The sequence below is a fragment of the Vicugna pacos genome, chromosome 32 (assembly GCF_048564905.1).
Source record: "Vicugna pacos chromosome 32, VicPac4, whole genome shotgun sequence".
Lineage (NCBI taxonomy): Eukaryota > Metazoa > Chordata > Mammalia > Artiodactyla > Camelidae > Vicugna > Vicugna pacos.
The window spans coordinates 17,960,054-17,986,455 of NC_133018.1; the positions used below are offsets into that span (position 1 = coordinate 17,960,054).

Genomic DNA, 26,402 nt, shown 5'->3' on the forward strand with positions numbered 1-26,402 from the left:
CATTATGTTGAGGGGAAGAAACCAGACACAAAAAGAGCCCACTCTGCATGATTCCATTTATCCAAAACTCTAGAAAAGACCAGTCTAATCTATCATTGCAGATAGGAAATCAGTCGTTGCCTGGGACTGGGACTTGGGGGTAGAGGGAGACTGACTACCAAACGGTGTAGAGGAAATTTTGGGGGTGATGGAAGTGTTCTCTATCTTATTGGGGAGGTGGTTACATGAGTGTATTCACTGGTCAAAATTCACTGAACTACACACTTAAAATGGGTGTGTTTTATCGCATGTAAGTTGTATCCCAATGAAGTTGATTTTAAACACGTAATACAACGAACTCCCACCCGACCACCTTCCAATATAGGAAACAGAATATTAGAAAGAAAACTGTGCCTCCTGTGTCTCCCTACCCAATCTCTTCCTTTCTCCTTTCCTCCTAAATATAATGTGTTTCGTAAATGTGTCTTTGTATTTTCACTGCATGGAAACACTTTCCCAAAAGTCTTATGTGTCTTTCTCGTGTGTCTTTATACTTCTACTGTATGGGGTATATTCCTAAATTGGTATGTTTCAAACTGCTGGTTGCTACCCTTTAGTAGATTATGAAATCTATGTAGAGAGTCACAACCAGCATTTTAATAATAAGGATAGGATAGGATTAAAAAATAATTGGAGTATGTCTGGTGAAATTTCTGTTCAAGCTTTACATCTGTATATATGTGTACTCGGTTGAGACATTAAATATCTTTTTCACAGCACACTGTGGCCCCCCCACCAAAGTTTGAAAAACACTGTCCTAAATGTATGATATATTACGTCATTTTAACTTTTATGTAAATAGTATGGTACAGTCCTAATCCTTCCCCAGCTGGCTTTTGTTCACTTGACATTTGCTTCCAGATGCAACCATATTGATACATGTAGCTTGGTTTCATGCACTTCCATCTCTACATAAACATGCCACAAGTTATTTTCCCATCTTCCCATTATTGGATTTTTTTCCTTTTGCCAAATGGAACATTACAAAAAATAGCTATCTGTCACTATCAGCACCATTTCATTTTAGGAAGGATGTTTTAATATAAGTAAAATTGGAAAGCGTTTCTCTCACAGTCTTTTTAATGGAATAAATCTGGCTTTATAAAAATGCATTCCATTTGCCCCACCCACTGGGGGAGGGGTAAGATTGTTGTAGTTCCTTGTTGATTTTTAGTTTGTTTATAGTTTGTAAACTGATTTAAAAAACAAAACAAAACAAAACGCGATCCCCCATACAACAATCTCAGGCCAGCTGTGCTAGGGAAGGGGAGAGGAAGTGAGTAGAATGGAAAAGGGGTTTAAAGGGGGTCTCAGGTATAATACTTTATTTCTTTGTTACTAAGAAAAGTCTACATCAAATATGCCCAAATGTTAGCATTTTTTAACTCTGGAGTGTAAATGGGGTAATCCAAGCTTTGCTCTAAGCTTTAAACAGTTCATTAAAAATGTTTTCATCATCAACCAGAGTTAGGAAATTTCCACTATAGATAAGACAGGTAAAAGTTTGGGTTTTGTCGTTTAAAATCCAGAGCTGCCAGCTTGTCGATTTCCCCTGTGATGTGGGTGAAGTCATTTATCTTTGCTGGGTCTCACGTCCCTCATCTGAATAAAAGGGCTGTGTCAACCCAAACGTCCATCAACAAATAAATGGATAAACAAAGTGCGGTCTCTCCATACAACGGAATATGATTCAGCCATAAAAAGGAGTGAAGTACTGACACGTGCTACAATGTTGATGAACCTCCAAAACATAATGCTAAGTGAAAGAAAGCAGGCACAAAAGGTCACATAGTGTATGATTCTACTAGAAATATCCAGGTCAGACAAAGCCAGAGACAGGAAACAGATGGGTGGTGCCAGGAGCTGGGAGGAAGGAGGGACAGGGAGTAACTGCTTATAGGTACGGGGTTTCTTCAGGTGCGTGATGAAAATGATTTGGAACTAGATAGAGGTGTTGCTTGCATAACACTGTGAATGTACTAAACACCACTGAATTGTACAATGTAAAATGGTTAGTTTCATGTTGTATGAATTTCATCTCAATTCAAAAAGGTGGGAGGGGGAAGGCTTGTGCCTCCTAGAATTATTGAGGAGGAAATTAAAAAGAACACAGATGCACAGCTCCCAGCACGTGCCTGCACGATGCCATCATTGCTCAAATTGCCATCTCGCCTGTGGTGGGAGAAGGCGGGGCTGGGCGTATTAAGCCTGTTTCACCTACTAAGTCGAGTTAGTGACTTGCTCAAGGCCACACGGTGAGTCATGTGTGGACTCTGCACTAGAATTTGGCTTTTCCAATCTGTGAGTCCAGAATAACTTCTCTCCATGCTGTTTCTGCTACTTGATACCAGCATGGCACTTCATTGTTTATAAAGTATTTTTCCCCATGATTTTCTTTCGATTTTTATTTTTATTGAAGTATAGCTGATTTATATTGTGTTAGTTTCAAGTGTACAGCAAAGTGATTCAGTTATACATACACATATATACTCTTTTTCAGATTCTTTTCCACGATGGGTTATTAGCAGATATTGAGTATAGTTCCCTGTGCTCTACAGTAGGTCTTTGTTGTTTCTCTATTTTATGTATTGTGATCACCACATGATTTTCTAACACCCCTGGCTTCAGAGGCTCAGCATGACAGAGAGGTTGAAGGGCATGGCCTCTAGAGTTGGACAAATCTGGGTTCAAATCCAGGCTCTGTCACTTCTTAATTGTATGTCTTTGGAAAGTCACCTCTCTGAACCTTGTTTTCTCCATTTATATGGATAATAATGACCTACCCTATGCATTAAGCAGGAATAAAGATGGAAGATATGTAAAGCAAGGGTTAGGTCGATGCCTAGAACATAGTAAACTCTGAATAAATGGTGGCTATTAGCATTAGTAGTTGAGTTACCCTGGCAAAGCACTGAACACATGCTCTTCTGAAAGAAGGACAAAACAACTTCAAACAACTTGTCATAGGCCCCAGATGCTGCAAAGGTTCTCATCAAAGAGTGGGAGGGTGATTTTGACCTTCCAGGGGACATTTTTGGTGGTGCCTGGAAACATGTTTGAATGAATATTGGGGAAGAGGGGATGCTTCTGGCTTCTAGTGAGTAGAGGTCAGGGTGCTACCGAACATCCTAGATGCACAGGACAGCCCCACAACCGAGAATGAGGTGGCGCCAAATGTCAGCAGGGCCCAGGTTGAGAGGCTCTGCTCTAAAATGAGCCTCCCTTCGCCAGACTTAGTTGCAAACGACCGTGTAATCCACCCTCCAGATACTGGGACAACGTGCTGCTTTCCTGACCAAGGAGTGAGTCATTTTGTGAAGCTAAAGAACATTTAGCAAGGCGATAATGATCCTAATTTCTGTTGGGTAAGTCCAGATGGGAATATTTTGGGGGCCTTCTCAGACAGACAACACCCAACATCAACACAGATTCCATGAGGACCAAGGATGGTTTGAAAGACCCATCTGGATCCCCCCTTTTCAAAGAAGGCTTTTGGAAACATCCCAAAGAATGTGCTCTCCTGATCATGCATGAAAGGCCTTAAGCGCAGAGAATGGTACACAGTAAGCACTCAATAAATGCTAGCTATCATCCTCCTCCTCCTTCTCCTCCTCATTATTACTATGCTCTCCCCAGTTACACTGGAAGGTATAGTCTCACAACCACCTTCTGAGATGGGTGATACTGTCCCCATTTTGCAGATGAGGAAACTGAATCAGTGATGCCACATTTTTCATCAGATCCCTCCCTGACTTTACAGTCTTCCACTCCTCCTACCTATTGTCCATTTTCCTCACAGACACCAAAGGGATCTCTAAAAAATGAAATCTGATCTTATTTAGCAGAAGATGCTCTCTGACGTTATGTGATATTTTATGATCTAACATTTCTTTTTTGTTGTTGTTAGTACTAGGGATTGAACCCAGGACCTTGTGCATGTGCCCTACCACTGAGCTATACTCCCAGCCTCCTGATGCACCATTTATGACTTAAGTCTTGAAAAATTAAGAGTAATGCCATGGTTGCATAAGATGTTAATATTAAGGGGAAACTGAGTGAAAGGTATATGGGAAATCTTTATACTATTTTTGCAACTTCTCAGTAAATCTAGAATTATTTCAAAATAAAAACTTGTTTAAAAAAGAATCAGATCATGTTACTCCTTGGCCTAAAACCTAGTGATTTCCCATTCAGCTTAGAATAAAATCCAAATGTCTTCCTGTGGCTGACGAGGCCCTGAGTGATCTGGCCTTTGCCCATTTCTTCAACTTCCCCACCTAACACTCTCCCTCTCTTAGTCTGCACTCCAGCCACTCTGGTCTTCTTCCCATTCCTCCACCACTGGAAGATTGTTCCTGCCTCAGGGCCTTTGCACTTGCGATTTCCCTCTGTTGGGAATACTCTTCCCCAGTGCAGTTCTTCCCATAACTTTCTCTTACTCATCCTTCAGATTTTGATCCAAATGACAAATCCTCAGAGTCCCTCTCCTGTGTGGTCACATGACCCCTTCTAATTCTCTCACAAAACTCACGACCCTCTGAAATTAGCCTCTTCAGTGGTTTCTCTGTTCCTGTCTGTCACCTCCAGTAGACTGGGAGTCCCATGAGGACAGAGACTGGGCGGCTTTGCTCACTGCTATGTCCCCAGCTTCTCATACGGAGTAAGGCCTCAATAAACATTTGCCAAAAAAAATACCAGTGGCTGCGGGTAATACCACAGGACATTGAAATAAAGCTGTGAACTTTGTCAAAGTACTTTCACCCGTATGTCTTCCTATTGTTCCCTACTTTGCACAAAATCTCCAGAATATCCAGGCAGGTCCAGATTTGCTGGCAAACCTCATCAACAACATTTCTTTGAATCATTTAACAATAACTTGAATGCTCCTTAAATTGGGGGAAGGGAGTGGGAGGAGTTCATCCCCAACCTCCTAGAACAGAATTCCAAATTGTTGGCCTAGGGACAATTGTGGTCCATGGATACACGTTGTCAGCCTCACGCAGCGTTTTAGAGGAATCTGAGTTCATGACCAACTTTTTTTTTAAGTTGACTTATAGTCAGTTTACAATGTTATGTCGATTTCTGGTGTACAGAACAATTTTTCAGTCATGCCTGAATATACATATATTCATTTCCCTATTCTTTCTCACCACGACCAACTTTTAAAAATTGGAACATTTCACATAAAACTCCAGATGCCCAAGTTTTCCTGAAAACTGAGAGGTTCTGCCCACACTGGGTCCCAGTCTCCCACAGGGTCGCCAATGGCCTAGAGGTGGAAAGTGGCCACTCCTTTGACAGGGTGTGCACATCTCAGTGTACCACAGTCCCTACCCACCTGGGTTAATTCTCTCACATCAGCCTTTAGGCACTGGGATTCACCCTCAAAGTCTAAAGTATCCTTAGAAATACTGCTTTTCAAATATTTTGGCTACAGTCCTCTCCTGAAATCTTACATGGACACTCAATGTCTAAAGCAGATAACAATGATAATAGCTCATTTTGGTTGAGTGCTTACTGTGTGCCATGGTTTTGCGTCAGTTGATTCAAGGATTTGAGGACCAGAACCCCATCATCTTCAGGCCCCTAAGAAAGCTCTGTGGACCCAAGGAATACAGTTCAAAAAGTACATTTTAATCCTTCTCCTCACTTTACAGATAGGCAAACTAGAAGGGGGAAGGGATACTCCAGCTATTGGAACAGTTATCCTGCAAGTAAATGTTTGTCTGCTTGTCCCTAGGGAGGACACAAGTGTTGACAATGGCAGAAAAAAGGCCAATAGGGGATTCATTCTTTCCTCCTAGAGCCGTTTTCTGTTTTCCGGGAGCCGTTCAGGCCTACCCTGTGAGCTCATGCCACTCTCAGGCTTAGAGCCAACTCTCTTAGACACGTCCCAGCGAAACTGGACTCTGGAGGGGAGTTGCCCAGCAGAGAACGGCATGTGACGAGGCCCTCCTCATGTCTCCGTCCAGTCTGAAGTCCTCCTCCAGCCCTGATGTCAGCAGATATTAACACATCTGCTTCTTTGTATACGGAAAATCATGGTGCTCTCATTGTACGTAAAGACCCCTTTAGACCATTCCATTGGGTCCCACATTTGTTATGTGCCTAGTATGTGCCACAGTTGTGCTAGGCACTGGTAGTCACCGTAGGAACTTATTAAATGTGAACAAGGGCTTTGGTTTCTCTCTGTCCTGAGTTACAGACCTGACTGTAACTTACTAGCTATGTTACCTTCGGCAAACAACCTAGCCTTCTCTGCGTCTCACTTCATCTGCAAAATGGGTGTGATTGACAGGAATAGTCCATAATTCCTAGGACTGTCTTGGGGCTTCAGTGAGATAATTTTTGGCACAGAGAAAATGAGTGCAGTGTTTGTTTTTTCCCTCCACGAGCACTTATCAGAAGCTGATATTTTTATTTGCGTCTTTGTTTTTTGTCTGTCTGGCTGACTAGATGACTCTCCATGAGAGAAGGGCCTTGTCTTTCTTGCTTACGTGTTTCTCTGCCTGGAACAATGCCTGGCACAGAGTAGGTGCTCCATAAATATTTGTCTGATGAGTGAATCGCTGTCTTTCACATTCCTGCTCTAATTGCCACTGCCATGATGCGCCTTGAAGGAGCCCAAAGTCTAGTGGACTCCGGGGAGAGCCACCCTGACCTTGACAGACAGTTGTTCACAACAGAGCCGGGCATCCTACTGTTACCCACTGGGCTTTGTGCCCTGGACTGACAAATGACACTTGTGTCATCTGTTCTAGTGAACAGAGCTACAACATGGGAGAGTGAGTTGGTGACTGGGGACAGTGGAGTGGGCAGCTGAGCCAAACAGGGGAGCTCTGAAATCTTGAAGTCCCCATGCCAGCAGCAGGGAGGCCACAGGTCCCCTGCAAGGAGCCTGGCTGCCACCATGAGCCTGGGCCCCACCACTTCTTGGGCCCTGGGAGGACACCACTTCTGAGATTGAATGCTCGGGTGGCCAAATCAACACGATGGCATTTCGGCATGGGAATTCATGCATCCTGTATGCCTTGAGAAACAAAATTAATTTATCTGGGGTGAGGAGGGAGGCAAAGGGTTTTGCAAACTGTAAAGTGCTGCAGGAAAAAGCTTTTAAGTGAAAAGGTCAGGATCCAAGAGAGCAGATGTGTTTGCTGAGTGTAGGCTGCACTTTCAAACTCAGCTAAAGGCGACATGTAGTCCCCAGAGGTGGCACATTTTGGGGCCTCCTGAAGAGAGATGTACTTGGGAGAGACTGGGAAGCCGAGGGAAATGGGCCGAAGTTTCCTGGGGTGTCTGCAGAACCCAGGACTTCACCCCTGCAATGCCCGAGAGTGCAAACTCGCTAAGCTCCTCTGGCCTCGAGCTTCGAGCTCCAATCTGCAAATTCTCCCTTTATCTGCTGCACACTCGCTCACCTTCTGGCTGGAATCAGAGTAACCGTTCCTATACTTATGTAACTTCCCAAGTTCAAGAAAGATAAGCCAAAGATAGGGATAATGAAATTTTTTCAAGGGTGGATTAAAACAAAATTTTCCCCAAATGTAAGTTACAGAGTGCACAAAAAAAAAAAAGTACATAAAAATAACCATATTTCCGCCACTCAGAATGAATAACCTGTTAACATTTTTACTTATCTGGGAGGAGACTTTTTTTATTAGTCATCAAATAAACTCTTCCCTTCCCCGCAAATCCCAGTAAATCTGAATCCAAAAACATCAACCTACTTCTCTTTATTATTCTCCCTCTTGACCTCCTCTCCAGATTTATCTCAAGGGGGAATTCCAGGGCCCTCAAATGCTCTCCATGGGCAAGGTCTGAAAACTTCTAGCCCCACTGCCTAGCGTCCCACGGAGGCCGCAGTCCTCCGGCACGTAGTTGCACACTCCCCACATCCCGCGTGCAACTTTGCAACTCACGCTCCCGCCAGGGGGCCTATTTACTCGGCCAATTTGGCGGAAGGATTCCGCGCGCGATCGCAGTTACTCTCAACCGTCTCCTCCCCCTTCCCGCGCTCTGGCTCCGCCTCTTTCCTGAGTCCTGGCCCGCCCCCTCCCGCGCGGCCTACGGCCCATAAAGAAGTCCCGGCCGGGCCGCTGCACTCCCCGCGCGCATCCGTGCGCCGCCCGAGGCTGGCTAAGGAGTCGGCGGCCATTTTGTTCTTCTCGTGGTTCCAGTGGGGAGAGAAGGAGGAAGCAGGGAGCGGGGCGGTTGGGGGGGGACCCGCCGCGGCTTCTGCCACCGCCGCCACCACCACCTCTGTGCTCGTGGCGTGGGAAAGGAGGTGTGAATCCCGGGCGCGAGCCGGCGGCGGCGCCGCTGCGGGAGGGTCGGTGGTGGGAAGGCGATGGCGGATATAGATAAACTCAACATCGACAGCATCATCCAACGGCTGCTGGAAGGTGAAGGGGGCCGCAGGCGGGCTGAGGGAGGCGGGCGGCTCCGGGGACTCGCGGGGGAGGGGAATTTGGGGGGCCTATTGGGCTTGTAGCGTGGAGGGCAGTGAGTCCCGCGAGTTGGCCCGCGGGGCCGGGGCCAGCAGCCGGAGGGAGGCCGCCCGGGATCCCGCACTTGGCCCAACCTGCGGAACCTGTAGACTCCGTTCATTCATTGGAAGAGGGTGCAGCCTTCCTCCTGGCCATAAAATTTTAAAAATTCGCTCCCCACCCCCACGTTTCCGGTACGTACCCCTATGCGCCCCACAAACCGGACAAATCTTTGTAGGAGAGAAGGTTGGGGGCCCCAGTCTAACCTGCAGGACTGAGTGTGCCGAACTTTCTGGTACTCGTCCTCTCGGAAAGCAGTTAGTTGGGGATATGGATTCCACAGGGCTTGAGGGTTTCTTTCCTATCCTGTCCATGTTAAATTTTTTGTGAGGCTGGAGGTCGAGGGGTCCATTTATTGTTACTTGGTGACGAACGTTTGTATCTCAAGGGGATGTTGAAACCCTTCTCCTGCCCTCCCAAATACTCTTTTTAAGTTGTCCTTGTCTTGAAAAAAGGTCTCCGCGCTCTTTTCTGAATGTGCTTCTGAACAGGAAACCAGCGATGGTGACAGTTTCGTTAGGATCTTTCCAGTGTGCCAGGCTCTGTGTTAAGCACTTTGCGTTCATCTGATAAATACAGTCATAATAATAGCCAGCCCTCCTAAAGCGCTTACTATGTGTCAGGTATTTTTGGAGCACTTTTACACAGATTTCATGTAATTCTCCCAACAACTTTACGAGGTAGGTGCTGTTACTTTTTCCTGTTTTTCAGAGGAAACTAAGGCACACAGAAATGAAGTCACTTGATCAGAGTCACACAGTTAGAATCAGGTTTGAAACCCAGGCAGCCAGGAGCTAGAACTCTCAGTTCACCCTATGTGTGAAGGAAGGAGATGTCTAGTGATTAAGTAAAGGTTAAGGTGAAGCTTTAATTTTGGCTGATCTAAGACTCCTGACGTGCCTGGCAATTGACTCTTATTGATGTGGGAGACATTTGAAGTTCGGATTTTAAAGAGGACGCTTAAGTGAACCCCCCATCACCACCCCTCCCGAATTCCAGAGGCTACTAATTCTGAAGTCTAATTACAAACTTGGGAAGAATTCAAATACCTTTCTTGATTTGGGTACTGGGTGATACAGATTTGGCTGAGTTTGAGCTGTTTTTTTGCCTCTTACACTGTTGTAAAATGTTGTTGGACTAGAAATGCTCGGAGAGATGGAGTCCATAGTGTGAACGATTGGACAGCTCTGGTAGTAGAATTTGCAGATCTTCTGATTAAGTCATTGGAATGAACTCTTGAAAATGTCTTTTCTTAATCTGTGGAGGGTGTTTTATAGTTTTCTCAAAAGAAAAACCCATTAAATAGCCCCCTGAAATGTTTTTCGTTTGTGGGTGAAAACCTTGTTATTCATTAAATCCCTGGCATTTATTATAAGAACTGCAGTTTTAATACTAGTTAATACAGTTCTCTAATACATATGCGGCAGCAGTGGGCCAGAGACAGATTAAAACAGTTTGCAGTAAGGAACTTAAAATTTTTTTCATTCAGAAATTGTAAATTGTGTATATTTATGCAGGGACCTATGTGGCTGATAAGGGGTGGGCTTCATTTCGTTGAGAAAGTAGGGAAAAATGGAACCTGTGGATTACAAACATTAGAATTTTAAGATTAGTTAAGTCTTGTTAAGGTCTGGGTTGCACATAACTCTTGGATTCATATATCATCTTGTTAATATTAATCTTATTCTAAGAAATTTGCTTTGATAAACTTGGATCATCTAAAATGAGATTAATCATTGTTAATAGTTTTTTAAACTTTAAATTAAAAATTAATGTAATGAAGCAGTGTGTGTTAATGCTTCAGAAATAAGCTAGCTGCTCAAAATACTTAATACGAAATACTTAATTTTTTTCTCATCAATATTAAATTGCCAGAAAACAGTTGAAAATGATCCATTGAGGATCAAGGTAGAAGATGTTAATAAGTTTTGTGATTTTTTTTTTTAATGCTCCACGATCTTTTTTCTCTTAAGAATTTCAGTTAAGATTTAAGTATATCTGAAAGTGAGGGAATGTAAGTTTTGTGAACTTGTTAGAATTTTTTACATGTTAGGAATTGTCTCCTCTTTTAGGGTAGAGGATTGTGCAAGCTAGTTGAGAAGTAGCTTGGTAACAGTACTAAAAAGACAAAAGTGAAGTCTTAATTAAGAAAACACCATGTTGGTTTTAGATTTTAGTCACTACAGCTTTGCACTTCTTTCCTACTCTAAACTTGTAGTTTTTCCTTAAGGAGGCATCACTTCTGCAACCCACCATGGAAAGTCTGTCTTGGGGGTGATAAAACCTTAAGGTTGTTACTCCTTTGTATTACTAGTGTTCAGTTATTTAAAAGACCTCACAGTAAAACTTTGGATTTAGAAAATAAACCAGCTGTTGATTTCTCTTAATTCCTACCTTGTGGGAGAAACGTGAGATTAGATGCGAATTTACTTTGTAAGCGAAGAAGTGGTGATGATGAACAATTTTCTTGCAAAGCAGGCATTTGTAACTTATTTTCACACCCTGATTTGCGAGAAGCATCTTGGCTTTGAAGATGGCCGTTGTCAAACTGCACGACTGTGCCAGGCTCTGCACAATTGCTTGTGTTGCTTTAGTAATTTAAATGTGACCTCTGCTTTTGCTCTCAAGAACTGTTTACTAATTCAGTCCTTTGATTTGTAAAAGTAAACTGTGTGTTTAGCTTTTCGGTGTAATATGAATGTATTTATATTCTAATGTTGAAAAGACAGTGGTCTCTGGACCTGAAGAAAATAAAGGACAAACATAAGGGCAAAAAAAAAAAATCTTGAAGTACTGACCAAGGAAAGCAAAAGTAATCTTTCCTAATGAGACCTCTGCCATTATTTTTTCTTCACATGTCAGGTAATTTTAACAATTAGAGGCTTTCCTTGGGATCAACTATCATATCAGCTATATCAGCTATAATATATCATATTATATAAAGACAGTAATAACATGAAAGTTGTGTTACTAGTTCCCTAACTGGCAAGAATTCTGTCAGTTGTATGCTGCATCCTCTCCTGTAAGGAAAGAAAGCTCTGTTAGAGCAGTAATCTGCAGTCTGCAGCTTGCACCAGACCTAAACCACAGCATGGAAAGGATTACTCTCCTTGGGCCTGCAGTGCCCCCTTGCCTGTCAGTAGTAGCAGGAGACAGTGAAATCTAACCGAATGGTGTGTGTCATTCTGTTGTGTTTGAGGGAATGTTAGCCTTGGCTGCAGGCGGCCAGGCTTTCCTTCTCCAAGCTGGGCAAAGGGGTGCAGTGCTGGGCCATGTGTTAGGCGCCCGTCCATAGTTGAAGTTGGCTAGATTGTTTCATGCATCTTTGAAACTGCAGTCCTACAATGGCCAGTTCTGGAAAAGCATGTGCCAGTGCCAGGGAGTCTTCTTGACCAGGTGCGGATTACTGATCTTGAAGCAGGGAAAATGATACACAACCTGGATCGTGTATTTAATTTACAGTCGAGGGTATTAGTAGACCTTAAAGATCAAAATGTGAAGAAGATAATATTCTGGTATGAATTGCTTTGTAAATGAGGAAACTGGAGAGTCTTATTCAAGAATAGTACAGGAGGTTCAGTCCCTTTGGAGTTTACAGAATTCTGGGACAAATTAGTGAGCTTTGCTTAGCGAGCTTGATGATTATCTGAAATCTCCGGTTTCTCCACTACTCTGGGATTGACTGGTATCCCTCATCTAGAGGAAAGTGTATGTCACTGATATTAAGGCTTATGAAAATGAAAACCACTCATAAACGTAGGGTCAGATGTCGACGTCTAATCAGTGGTATTTTATCAAAATAGGTAGTTAGACTATTGAGAATTAAACACTTTTCAATAAATTGGTGTCACTCAGTATGGAAAACTTGAAGTTCTTTATAGAGAGCAGTAGCAGTGTTTTGCAGCTATATCCTGATTATCTGCCTTGAGAAATGCCCAAACACCAGCAGTTAGGAAAGTCAAGATGGAGGAGAGGGCGATGGTGTGGAAATTAAGATGGTCAGAAAGTGGACGTCTTCCTGCTGGTGACTTTGCAGTGAAACCAAGTGATTGTTGATTAACATTTTTGTGGCTTACATTTTTTGTGGAAAAGAACTCAGTTGTTTGTGAGAAAGTTTTAATGTTACAAATACATTCACTTTTTTTGTTTTTGTTGGAGGTTTTATTTCCCTACATCTGTCAAATATTGTGAGGTTATTGATTTTGTCACTGAAATGAATGCGATGTGGCATATTCTTAAGATTACCACCTACTTTAATAGGATTATCTTATTAGCAAAATCTCTGTTGACTTATTTTTATACTGGTTGTGCCAATCTTAGGTTTTAAATCTTGATTATAATTCAACTGAGGCTTTTTTAGTGGGTATGCTGTTGCTTTACTGTGACCTTCTTTCAACAATTAAAGGGCAAAAAGAATACTTTTTTATTCCTCATAAATAATCCCAAAGTAGTCTTAAATTTCCTTCCATAATTCTCATCTCTGCTATGTTGACAGTCTGTCAGAAAAGTTAATGTTGCTTTGTGAAAAAAATCTGGCATTATGCATAATCACTATTGGCAGCCTTTTATTATTTCAAGTTTTTACCGTTTATTTTCAATAAAATTGCGTGCAAGTTTTTATCATGTGCTCATGTTAGTGATTTGCCAGATAAATAGATCAGATAAGTTGGAACGGAACAGTCTTTGCTGGTAACAGCCGTAATGCGTTTTTTCTGAATCTGCCATTTTAGCCAAATAAAGAAAAGCTTTTACTCAAAAGTGTTGACGATTTTAATATCTCGATCACTAACCTACATATGTTCACAGTGCCTACTGATTTTATTTCTATGCAATGCCTAACAGTTGGATTTATGAGGAACATTCTACCTGGAAAATGATATTCTCATTTGTTAGAGTATTTTGGATTCCTTTGGCAGTTGTTGAAATAATTTATACGTACTCCTTGAACTGCTACTTAGGAAGGTACCATGAGGAGACAACTTGACTGTCCCCTCCACGGTGTCCTTTTTGTGTAGGTTTCTCTCATCATGCACAGGGCACAGTGAGAGTTCTAACCTTGAAGTAAGTATTGACTGATGTTACTGAGCAGAGCTGTGTTGTTTGCATTTTACTTTGTAGCTAATAGCCTTAAGATAGATATTCAAGCCTTTGTCTTTTTAATGGCATTGAAGATGTTATCCCTCAGACAGACTTTCAGTTTTACAGTTTTTATGGGGGGATAGTTCTGGCTATAGCGTTCTTAACCATCTGCAGTTACCTAGTTTAGTTTGTCTTACTTCCTGTGTCCTCCACTAGAATATGAGCCTCTTGAGAAGAAGAACAAGGTTTTAGTCTATCCCGTTGCCAGAATGTCCCCAGGATCCAACACAGGGTCTGGCATATAGTGGGTGGCTAGCAACTATTTTGTTCAATGTTTGAAGCATGGTAAATGAGTTTGGATAGTCTGCACAGACAGATTACATCATTTAGTTCTTACTTAGTACTTCCCATTTGTAAGGAAGGATGCCTTATGATTTTATATCCCATATCAAATATTTTTTAGGGAGCAATGACTGTATATTGGAGTTTCAGTAGTTTGTCCTGTAAAAACTCCTTTGGTTTAGAAGTTTAATGAAGAATATGTTGTTAATGAAAGAGTGATCGGGTAGAAGCACCACTTTAGACCTAGAGTCAGTCAGGGCCTGATGTCCTTAAAAACTCTGACCTTGTACTGAGTCATTGAACCTCTTCCAACACAGAGAAGTGACAGTGTCTAACTTCATGGGATTGTTATGAGTATTAAATGGCAAAATTGAATGGTGTAAAGCCTCTTAGCACAGTACATGGGAAGTGCTCGGTACGTGTTAGTAGCTACAACTAATAAATTTATTTGATGGACACTGAAAATAGTGAAGTAGAGTTTTATGCTATTGGCTAATAGGCCATTTTAAAGAAATGTCTACAGTGTTCATTCACTTGGACTGCCAAAACCCTTTTTGAAATCTTTATCTTCCATTAGATAACTTACCTTCAGCTTGAAACTTAAGAGTAATCCTAAATTTTCACAACTAGAAAAATACTCTAGTAAGACCTATAGGAAAAGGAAAATGACACTGTTGCTTTGTAATTTTAAAGCACAGACACAAATTTTGTTACTGTTTTTAGCTTATCAAAGATACATTGTCTGGAATGCATGTTAATTGTAATGTCACAAATCAACAGTGCTTAGAGATTTATCCAGACTTCGTTCATGCAACATATTTTGAGCACCTGCCATATACTGACCACAGGCATGTACACCACAGACCAAGTGGTGTGGTCATGGGGTTTACATTCTACCAGGAGGTCCAGAAGAATGGGTGGAAGCGAGCTGGCAGCTGTAATACACACTATGTACTGGGCAGTGACGGGTGTTGAGCATTTCAGGAAGAGTAAAGCAGGCTTGTTGAGGGGAGAGGAGATGGATAGGAGATGAGTAAGAGAGCTTTTTGAGGTGATATCTAAGCAGTCTCGAAAGACGAGCAGGTATTTGCCAGTTGGTAGAAGATGGTTTTGGCAGAGTTTCTAATTTCATAATTTTATTCCTTAAGCTAATTGTAGGGAATTTAAGAAGCTTTGGGACCATGTGTTGTTTTTAATGAGCGCTGTTCATCAAAAATCTTGATTTGTTCTGGAAAAACTGCATTTAATCCTCACTCCACATTAAGGGTATATTAAATCGCTTTTTACTAGTCTCTGCACTCCTACTCAGGACAAACAGAAAAACAGAAGAGAGCTAAAACTACCATGAACTATGTCTCAAGGTGGTGGTGGGAAGCCTGCCAAACAGTAAAAATTTGTATTAGCATTGGTTTAATCTGATGGCATTGGTGAAATATGGCAGCATTCATACTTAAAGTATAGCCTGTGTTCCTTACAGGTGTCCGTCAGCGCATACTCTCCTGAGAGACTTAGGGTGCGCTCTTCACTTACAAGTGTGGGGCTCTGCTGAAAAAGATTCAGGTTGAAAGCAGAAGCGTCCAGGAGTCCCCGAGCCAAAAATAAAGTTTCTGGCTGCGTGGTCGGCCCCAGCTTCTGGCTGACTTGTGGTAAAGTCACTGATGTTTGGGGTTTTCTGGCCAGGGAAGCAGGGCTCCCACTATCTTTCAACCGGGAGTGTTTCTTACGTTCTTTCCTATGTGTGTCTAGAGAGAAAAAATTGCTGTGGTTCTGGGGGAAAGACTTTTGTTTTATAGACTGCTTAGTCGCTGTTGTATTATTATACGTGTCTGTTTCGCATCTTCCGTCAAAGGTTATCCTTACTATGCTTGGCCTCTGATTGCTTCTTGTTTCTTAATATTCTGATCAGAATGAGACTGGCAGTCATTTAGTTCAGTTTACATATTTTGGGGTCTAAAGAGGTGATTTGCCCAAAGCTATGAAACCGATACAGAAGCGTGGGGCTTCAGGCACCCAGTCCAGCGTGCTCTCAACATTTTCTCTTCGTTGTGCCTTTCAGGAGTTTGCCTCTTCCCTTGTGTCACCCTTTCTTGTTTATTATCTTTCATTGAAAAAAAAATACCCTTCTACACAGCATTCCATTTCTGCTCAAAACTTGTTTCTTCAGAGAATTCAGGGTTTCAGTGGCTATTCAGATTGAAGGATGGCTTTGCCTAAGACAGTATTTCTCAAACTTGGACACAGTCCCTTTTAATGGAAGAAAATTCTTAACAGACATCAGGGTTTTTTTACTTATAATTTTAATTACTCTGTAATTTTACTAACATATTTACAGAACAAAGCTAGATAAAAACCAGTTAAACCTATTGCTCTTGTTCAGCTATTAGGCTAAGTGATTTTGTCATTTAAATACAAACAAGGCCTCCACAACTGATAAAATTTAAATTGACAACATTGATTTAATCTGTATCATGGTTTTGCTGAAACGAAATCACTTTATATTAGGTTTAAAGGTGGAAAGATGTAGCCTTACATTCTATATTTTGTCTGGTCCTGTGTTTTTGCTTTAATTCTAATTCAGAGAATTCCTGCTTTCATAAATCTTTTACACAGAACATGTGTTAAGACTTTGATTTCAAATTGATGATAATCAGTCCCGGTATTTAACCACTGTGCCAGCAAGCAGGCCAGTTCATAACTATAAAATTAAGGTGAATTTTGCAATTCAGTGCTATATTTGTTATGTATTTAATGAGTGTCTAATCTGTTATAACTGGGATCAAAACAAAATTTTATTTCCTACTGCTTCCTACCTGCTGATGAATGCCTTGTTAGAAACCCAGAGGATATGTTGTACTTCACTTTGATAGTAGAACTCAGTGCTCTGATGCAGGCACTTGTGAGTATAGGACGCCTGGTGCTGTGCCATGATGTCTGTCTCCCTTTTCTTGATTTTAATCTGTTCAGATTTCTAGGAAACCTCTTTCTCACAGCACGCGCTGACTTCCTTTGCCCTGTACAGGCATGATTGTATTCACAAGTGCAGGCCCAGAAATTGTACAGCAAGATACACAGAACAAGTGTACAATGTGTTTTAATGAAATGAAAACAACACTTAAGTGTTTTCATAGGATAAATCTGGGACCCTTGTGAAAAACCCTGATTTGGGGGATGGATTCTGAACATTTCCAGTCTCATATTTTAAAACAAGGAATTCTTAGGACCAACTCAGTAACATGACAATCTCTGCAGTCTCCTGCTGTACAGATACAAATTCATTGTAACGCTGAAGAAAAGACAAGACAGAGGCAAAAAGTGCTGGCCTGGTTGACAGGTTGTAGGTGAACAAGGCTGATTGTTTGGCTTGGATGCAGAAGCCAAGATTGGAGCTGTGCCCACGGGGAGTCTGATTTCAGCAAGCATTGAAAGGAAGACGTTTCTGGCAGTGTTCGTGCACAGGGGGGCCGACCCCTGGTTCAGGATACTGTAAAGAAATCTTGACTTGGTGTAGAAAATGCAACTAAATAATCTCTGAAATCTGTCTAAGATTTTGAGATTCTAATTTGATATTAAAATCATGGGTTTTTTTTAAGTGTCATGAAAATAAAGCCCAGCCAGAAAAGCTAGTTAAACTAAATTTTTGCCTCCTTTTTATTTAAAACTTGTATCTTTTCAGATATTTTTAGTTTTTATGTTAAATCTTACTTTGACTTCACCTGACTAAATTGGGGTTTTTCTCTCCTACAGTGAGAGGGTCCAAGCCTGGTAAGAATGTCCAGCTACAGGAGAATGAAATCAGAGGACTGTGCTTAAAGTCCCGAGAGATCTTTCTCAGTCAGCCTATCCTACTAGAACTTGAAGCACCACTCAAAATATGTGGTAAGTTTTGGCACACTCGTTATCTTTGGTTAGGTGATTGACTGAGTCATGGATACGTAGATGACCTTATATTAGTCAGCCATTTACTATGTATGAATAACCTGAAATTACCTAAAATTGAGTTAAATAATTGTGGCTGTAGAATAGTGCCTCTAATGAACTTGGTTTACTTAGATGTGCTTCAGATTTTGTAAAAATTATTTTGCTAAAGGAATATAAACATTGCAGAAGAAAAGAAGGAAAGGGAACAGAATGGAGAGCTAAGAAAAGGTCTGAACTATATGAATATATAGGAATTACATTTAAGCTTAAAGAAACACTGGTTATACCTAAAAATAGACCTTCATTGAGGCCGTTCTGTAGTTCTTCTGTGTCTACATGATAGATGCAGATAATCTGTATAAAAACTAAGTAGAAACGCTATATTTATTCTAGCATATTTGACTACGTTGATAAAGCTTGTATGCATATTTTTAAAGTAAAACACTCTGGTGTTATCTGGCAAGGAGAAATTGAAAGCCAGATGCATGAGTGTGTGTAATGTGTGCACCTTTGATCACAGGGGGCCAGGGCTCACTAGAAGTGCAGCAGTCCTGCCAACACAGTACTGGAGACTGGGCTGTTGGAGATTAATCTTTATCAGCTGACCTGGAAGGAAAACCATGCCACTTGGCAGGAGTTAATAGTCCTTTCCACAAAATAAGTTCTTAATTAGTTGAGTTTTGTGTGAGATTCTGGATATACACATACATTTAAAACTTTTATTAAGGTCAGTTGAACTAAATACGATACAAGATTGGAGGCTAGTTATGTCAGTGGTTTGAACTGTAAGTATGAAGATACCATGTAACAGAATTCTTCCTTCTAGGTGATATCCACGGGCAGTACTATGATTTGCTTCGACTTTTTGAGTACGGTGGTTTCCCGCCTGAAAGCAATTACCTGTTTCTTGGGGACTATGTGGACAGGGGAAAGCAGTCGTTGGAGACTATTTGCCTCTTACTGGCTTACAAAATCAAATATCCCGAGAATTTCTTTCTTCTCAGAGGAAACCATGAATGTGCCAGCATCAATAGAATTTATGGATTTTATGATGAATGTAAGTACTTTCTACATCTAAGGAAGAGTTATTTAAATTGAGATACTTGGTCATAAACTGAACATATTTCTGTTGTTAAGAGTTTAGATGCAGTGTTATAATCTCGTGTTTATAATTTCATTAACTTGTTTTTACCCTAGTTTTTTCTTTTTTTGGATAAAAAATAACACTGTCACTGCAGTATAATAATGCCCTGGATTCTTTTATGATGTGATGGGTAGATTAGGAGGTATTTGTTGCTCTCAGTGGCCATTTCTTTAAGATAATTGTTGTGGATGAATATTCACGGATAACTTAATTCTTAGTACCTGAGAATCTGTCCAAATAGCTTTGTTTTCAACAACTTTATTGAGATAAAATTTCATTTTATAAAATTCGTTTATTTTAAATGTATAATTAAGTGATTTTTAGTTAATGCATAGAGTTGTACAGCCATCACCACAGCCCTATGCAAGCACCAGTCTACTTTCTGTCTCTGTAGGTTTGCCTTTTCTAGACATTTCTTATGAATGGAAACTTGCAGTATACAAATAACTGGGTTTTTTTGAAATTTGTAATGTAGTTTTTTTCCCTTCTGATATATCTGCATCCAGGAAACATGACAGTTACTATCTAAAATTATGCTGAAAGGAGAAAGCAAAATTTTTTTAACCTAATTAAAAATATTTGTAAAATTCATATATTTTATGACCCATTTTAGCTTATTTAGTTGAAGGTGCACTTTGAGTTGATAATTGACAAAAACAAGATTCTTTAAACCTTGAAAATAATGAGTTTTGGTGGAGAGTTTTTTTGTTGATGCTACTGTTTGAATTATAAATTTTTTTAAAATATTTTTTTAAATCCTTACCTCCACCTTCCTTTTGAATTCACAGTTTGTGCCATGAGAGGAGTGCTTAAGGAATTTGAATTACTAGTGCTTGCTAATATAATTATAATGAGTCCAGTAAAGCGTTGCCACTGTTGACCCTTCCCTTGACTATAATCATAACTTATAGCCCAATCTGTAGGAGTTGGTGTTTTTCCATCTCAGTTTCACATAGATGTGTTCGGCTAGCTTATTTGTTAGAAGTACACTGCTAGAAAAGTTACATTAGTAGACTCAGCCCTGATACTCCCAGCCTCTCCCATGACTATGTTTGCTTGGTCTGTGGCCCTGAGACCTAGCTGATAAAGATGAGGTGGGAGGGATTACCAAGGAGAGGAAAAATCCTGTAGGTTCTGAACTGACTGGGACAACTGAGGGGAGCAAGAAAGATATTTGATATTGACACTGAGTCTACCGGAAAAGTACTAGTAAGGTAGTTACTACTCCTTAGGTAATGAAGTGAGAGGCAGGGAGTTTTAGAACATTGTATTTTGGATATTTGTTACAGATACTACTTTTTAAACAGGTTAAGAAGGGGTGGGAGGGGTATAGCTCAGTGGTACAGCACATGCTTAGCATGCACGAGGTCCTGGGTTCAATCCCCAGTACCATACATAGATAAGTTCTCTTCAAAAAAGGGGGTTCCTTTTACACAGCTGTTAGCAAATATTTTGATGCTTTCATTGATGAAGTTTAAATCCATAAGATCTCTTTGTTGTGATATATATATCCTAGTGTGAGTGTATTAGCTATATCATTTTTGGTTTCTGTTTAACGCGGATGCCTTAATGATTAGAAACATCAGCATTGATAGGTGTGAATTTTGACTTGATTGTCCTCAAGACTGATTTAATGACCTTGTACTCCAGCTTTCCCCTCTCCTATCAGGCAGGTATAATTTGCCACCCAGTCTGTTTGTGGGCCTTAAAGTGTCCTTGACATAGGTGGCTTTCAGTTGATGGTTTGCTGAGTTTTTTTTTAATTGATAATTTTATTAAAGATTTTATTCAAACGTAGATTTCCATGGAACAATTTAAAAACCAGTGCTTTACGTGATAAATTAATTTCCTAAGTATAATAAGCACTCTCTATGATACCATCTTTTTTTCCCCCTATCTTTATGACTACAGTCCTAGAAAGGATGAGGTATCTGTTATTAGATAAAATGTGAATGTGTATTATCCTTTTCTGATACCAGAGCTCTCTGATCTGTAGTAGTAGGAGACTGCAATTAGGGGTTCTGGCTTAGAATCCCAGGATTTGGAAGTTTGAGGAGACTTTGGGAATTATCCAGAAATTTTCCGGAGCCAGATGCTCCTAGTGTCTGAAGTGGCCTTAGGGAGGAAATGTAAAGAGGAGAGAAAGCAGGGACCCAGGAGTTAGTTAAGATGCTCAGAGACAAGGGAAGGAAGAATCTTAATTTTCGATGGAGAAGCCAACAAAAATAGCAAAGAAATCTGCAAGAGAAGCTGGAGTGCGTTATGTAACTAAAGAATTGAGGAGTGAAGCAGACTTTAAGATGGAAAAGATTTTGTCAGCACTGGCAGATGCAGCATCTGGGCAAAGGAAGGATCTAGGGGAGCCACTGGATGGTTCTTCACCAAAGGACTTCAGCAGAAAATGAGACAGAACCAAATCACTTTAATAGATAGGGGTTAAGACAGCCCAGCCCTGTTCTTGTGTGATGATCATTATTGGAAATTGAAGGTGGTGATTGTACACAGGTTCCCCTTCAGACTTGTAAAGAGGAATTCTGTTAAGCTTCCAGAACCCTCCAGTGAAGGAAGATATGGGACAGGGAATTCATGGCCTCCAAAGAAGTACAGACCAGGGTGAACCATGGGGAGGGTTATGCCTGTGTCAGGGAAAAACATAGACTATTAGGGAAAAAGACAAAAATCCTCCTCTGTAAAGGGAGAAGTCAGATGTTTGAGTTTGCATTGCATTTCCGACCCTGTGCTCATCTTCAGGCTTAATTTGCAGTAGAGGGAGAGATGTGGTCCAGGAAGCCTGTTGCATGGGCCCTTCTGTAGCTCTTAAAGAAGGGGGTGCATTGAAAGCTGTAACTTTCAATGTCTGCAGGATAAGAATGTAGAAGAGACTGAGGACAAACTCTTGGTTTAGGAATAAGATTATGCTTTGACCTTTGGAGTTTTTTTAGTATTGGGTACAGGAGTCAAAGACACCCCAACAACGGGGCCAGCCTCAGCCAATTCAGACAGATAAGTATTTCCAGGGTTTATGACTAGGTTTTTAACTCAGAACATAATTTTCTTGGGGGAAGAGTGGCTTAAAGGCATGCTTCTGTTTGAATCACGCAGTGAACCTAGAAAGCATGAGATCCATGGGCTAGTCAGGGGAACACAACCACTCTGTAATGTCTTACCTGAGGGAAGTGTTCTAAGCGTTTGTGCAGCATGTTAGGGACAAGCCTGGTGTGCCTGCAGTAAGCAGCTGTTCCCCTGTTATCATTGTGCTTCCTACTAGAATATTTAGGGGGGCTGGAAATTATCGGGTACCAGTAGCTTATTGAGGGTGGTGGGAGATGGTACGGGTGTGAACTCTCCTCAGAGGAAGATGAAAATGGCACATGTGTGAGTTGTTCTTAATTGCCTTTAGAAATAGGAAGCTACCTGTATGTTGCGATTGGGCAAAACAAACTAAATTTCAGAGTTGGTGCTACCAAATAATTGTTGGGGTTTAATGGTAATCCTTAGTCATTATATCTGGAATTCTGATTGCAGACTTACGTGGAATTTTTAAATATTGAATTTGTTGCTTACAGATCACACATCTCCAAGTATTAGATACATATGCATCTAATTTTCTGTTTTTTAATAAAAACGTAGTTTTTGTTTACTTAAGGTAGTCAGAACCTTTCCTTGGGGAAATTGTCCTGAGAGAATGTACCTGCAGAAGACCAGTCACGCTTTAACCATCCCCAAATTTTCACAGGTAAAAGAAGATATAACATTAAACTATGGAAAACTTTCACAGACTGCTTTAACTGTTTACCGATAGCAGCCATCGTGGATGAGAAAATATTCTGCTGTCATGGAGGTATGTCGGCTGATTTTAGTTCCACACAGATTTTGATCTCTTCTAAAGGGTGTGTACACTTTGGCATTTATGAGTTATCATTGGGATGATTCTTCTGTCAGATAATTCTCCTTTATTGATTTTACTCCATGGGTTCACTCTGGCACATCCAGGATCCTTTGGATACAAGTCTGAAGTAAGCAATTGATTTGTTACAGGGACTTCTAGGCTCTCGAACCAGTTTGACTTGAAAATAGAGCAGAAAGTATTTTTGAATATAAAATGAACAATTTATATGCTGTACCAAATCCTCTAGAATACTGAAAATGTGAATAGACTTTCCTTTGGTCTGTATTTGATCTTTTTTCAGAAATTTTTCTGAGTTAGATGTTAAAAGTTGTTTTGCTCAGTGGTTGTACTTTGTATGATGTAATTAATCTAATAATTGCAAAGAGGATTTTTTTTCATCTGTGGGCATAAATTAGACAGGCATCAAAGAGCCAGTTCACTATTTTAATAAATCCACTGTCCCTGCCCTCCCTTATATACTTAAACTGGCTTTCGTAGAGTTGGACATGGGATTTTAAACTCAGATGAGAATCAGCTACTTCTGAGCTGGTCTAATAGTTGATGTTCCTTGGACAATACAGGTTTCCTAGGAAGCTACATCACCCGACTGTTTGCATCCTTTATGCCCAGTCTTCACAAATGGGCAATAATAAAATCTAGGCTATGCACTGTTCATTATTCTCATCAACTAGGGAGGTGCCCAGAAGAGTGGAGTAGTTTTTAAGTCACTGTATTTTAATTTTCTAGGGCTCTGTATATTGAGATAATTTTCCATATTCTGTTTAAATACACCATGCCCCACTAATATAGTGCATGTAGTAAGTTCTGGTGCTTTTTTTTTAACCAAAGCTAAATAAGAAAACATAGCCGAAGATTTATTGTAAGCCTTCGTGTTAGTCATTGAGTCTCTCTGTAGACAAATGGAACTGTTAATGTGCTAACAATCCTTTTCTAAAGTTTTGTTTTCTTCATTTTTTTCTCGTTTAATAGGTTTATCACCAGATCTTCAATCTATGGAGCAGATTCGGCGAATTATGCGACCAACTGATGTACCAGATCAAGGTCTTCTTTGTGATCTTTTGTGGTCTGACCCCGATAAAGATGTCTTAGGCTGGGGTGAAAATGACAGAGGAGTGTCCTTCACATTTGGTGCAGAAGTGGTTGCAAAATTTCTCCATAAGCATGATTTGGATCTTATATGTAGAGCCCATCAGGTATTGATTTTGAATTTTACATGTACACTTAAGAGCATGTGTGTGAGCACAGATTCTCCTTGTTGATTTTGGTGGGTAGGTATTGCTTATTTATACAAAATGTCTCTGGAAGTGACCTACAGAATATCAGGCTCAATGGGAAACTGAAGAGTGGTTTTACTCACCTAAAGTTTGCACCTACTTATACTGAAAACGTTTTCTCTCCAAGGTGGTTGAAGATGGATATGAATTTTTTGCAAAGAGGCAGTTGGTCACTCTGTTTTCTGCACCCAATTATTGTGGAGAGTTTGACAATGCAGGTGCCATGATGAGTGTGGACGAAACACTCATGTGTTCTTTTCAGGTAGAGGATGTTTTCAACATTGTTTCCTTTTCTTTTGTCTGAATTTTACTGATTTAGAAAAAGTGCTACTTTCTACCTGCTGTTTGTTCATTTATGTTGAGTTGCCTGAATTCTTATTTTCTTTAAAAAATTGTCACTTTATGCAGAGGCAAAATAATTTGTCCAGATCATGTCCAGATCATGATTCATAGCTGTATTAGAACATTTATTACCAAAATGTTTATTTGTCAGCTTGTGAGGCTTTCAAAGTTAATATGCTGTGAGGCTTTCAAAGTTGTGGCAGTTATAAACAAAAACTTTCTGAACAAAAGATTTGAGGGAAATTTAAGAAATTTAAGATTTGGGGTTGAGTATACTTCCTAAAATACACTCTTTTGAATCTTTGCAGATTTTAAAGCCTGCAGAGAAAAAGAAGCCAAATGCCACGAGACCTGTAACACCTCCAAGGGGTATGATCACAAAGCAAGCAAAGAAATAGATGTCATTTTGACACTGCCTAGTTGGGACTTGTAACATATAGTGTATAACCTTCATTTTTAAAACTGTAATGTGTATTGGTCAGCTTGCTCAAGTAGTGTCTGTGGGGCCCCCCCTTCCATTTTTGACTTAATGAATGGTATTTGCTGGTTATAACAGCAAATGAAAGACTCCACTCCCAAGGAAAAACGTTTTGTTTTTTAATTCTCTGTTCCTTTTGCAAACAACTTCAATGATGGTGTTAAAGCTGTACTCCCCAGGACAGTTTATCCTGTCTGGGGGATGAATGTACAGCTGATCTTTTTAATTCAGTACAGCCCATGAATAATGTCAGTGCTCATTTTCTTTAGGATATAAAGAGAGCCCTAGGGTGCTCAATCTGTACATGTTATTGTTATAAAATGCATACTGTTTTTACAAACCACTGTGAACATTTTTTTTTTTTTTAGTTTTGTTTCAAAGGGATTGCTTTTTTTCTCTCATTGTCTTGTCATGTACAAACTAGTTTTTATAGCTGTCAACATTAGGAGTAACTTTCAACCTTGCCAGCATCACTGGTATGTATATTTAATTAAAGCACACTTTCCCCTACGGTATACTTAAAATGACGATTAAAGCCATTATTTTAAATGTTTGTGACAATTTCCTAAAGCCAAAGTTTCTGTTGAAATATATATATTGACACTCCCCTAAGTCCAAGATGGCATGGTTGTGTACACATGCCACCTTCTTGGGGATTCAAAAACAGGTTTTTGAGTTTGAATCGCAATTAGTAACATAGTGCTGTTTAAGCTATTAATGATTAAAGTTAATAACATTTTGTACAATTTCCATATAGTCTATTCATTAAGTAATCTTTTTACAGTTACATCAGGCCTGAACCCGTCCATTCAGAAAGCTTCAAATTATAGGAACAATACTGTTCTATACGAGTGACCGATAATGCTTTCTTTGGCCTACATTCTTTATTCTGCGGTGAAGTTGAGGCTTATAAGTCAAAACAAAGGAACTAACTTACTATCCACCAGTTTATACAGAACTCACAGTATCTATGACTTTTTTAAACTAAGATCTGTTAAAAAGAAATCTGTTTCAACAGATGACCGTGTACAATACCATGTGGTGAAAATGAATTCAGACTTATTAAATGATGAACTTGTTAAATCCTCTCAGTGTCTATTTATCAGCACAATACACACAGGAGAACTGTTGATGGCCTATTGAATAGATTTTAATGAATAAATTGCTCTGGAAACCACGCAGTTTCAATTTGGATTTGTCTTCCTTCAAGTAGTCTGTTTTCCAAAGATGGATTAGAATATGGATGCTCATACGTTTCGAGTTCGAGCCTGGGTATAAGTTTCTGAAGTAGAGCGATGAGCTGGCACTGTCCTCCCCTGTTGGTTAGGGA

The 26,402-nt window shown here is 40.3% G+C and overlaps 1 protein-coding gene across 1 annotated transcript; it reads left to right on the forward strand.

The window, feature by feature from the left end:
• Positions 1-8,152: 8,152 nt before the first annotated feature.
• On the forward strand, positions 8,153-26,155 carry PPP1CC (protein phosphatase 1 catalytic subunit gamma). Its single transcript, XM_006204845.4, has 8 exons — positions 8,153-8,441; positions 17,751-17,882; positions 18,751-18,981; positions 22,805-22,909; positions 23,948-24,171; positions 24,380-24,514; positions 24,903-24,963; positions 25,857-26,155. The coding sequence occupies exons 1-8, from the start codon at positions 8,387-8,389 to the stop codon at positions 25,925-25,927; spliced, it is 1,014 nt and encodes a 337-aa protein (XP_006204907.1). The 5' UTR covers positions 8,153-8,386; the 3' UTR covers positions 25,928-26,155.
• The last annotated feature ends 247 nt before the right edge of the window (positions 26,156-26,402 follow it).

Coding starts and splice junctions, on each gene's coding strand:
- PPP1CC (XM_006204845.4), top strand. CDS start 8,387: ATGGCGGATATAGATAAACTCAACATCGACAGCATCATCCAACGGCTG. Junction 17,883..18,750: donor AGCACCACTCAAAATATGTG/GTAAGTTTTGGC, acceptor TCTTCCTTCTAG/GTGATATCCACGGGCAGTAC. Junction 22,910..23,947: donor AATATTCTGCTGTCATGGAG/GTATGTCGGCTG, acceptor CTCGTTTAATAG/GTTTATCACCAGATCTTCAA.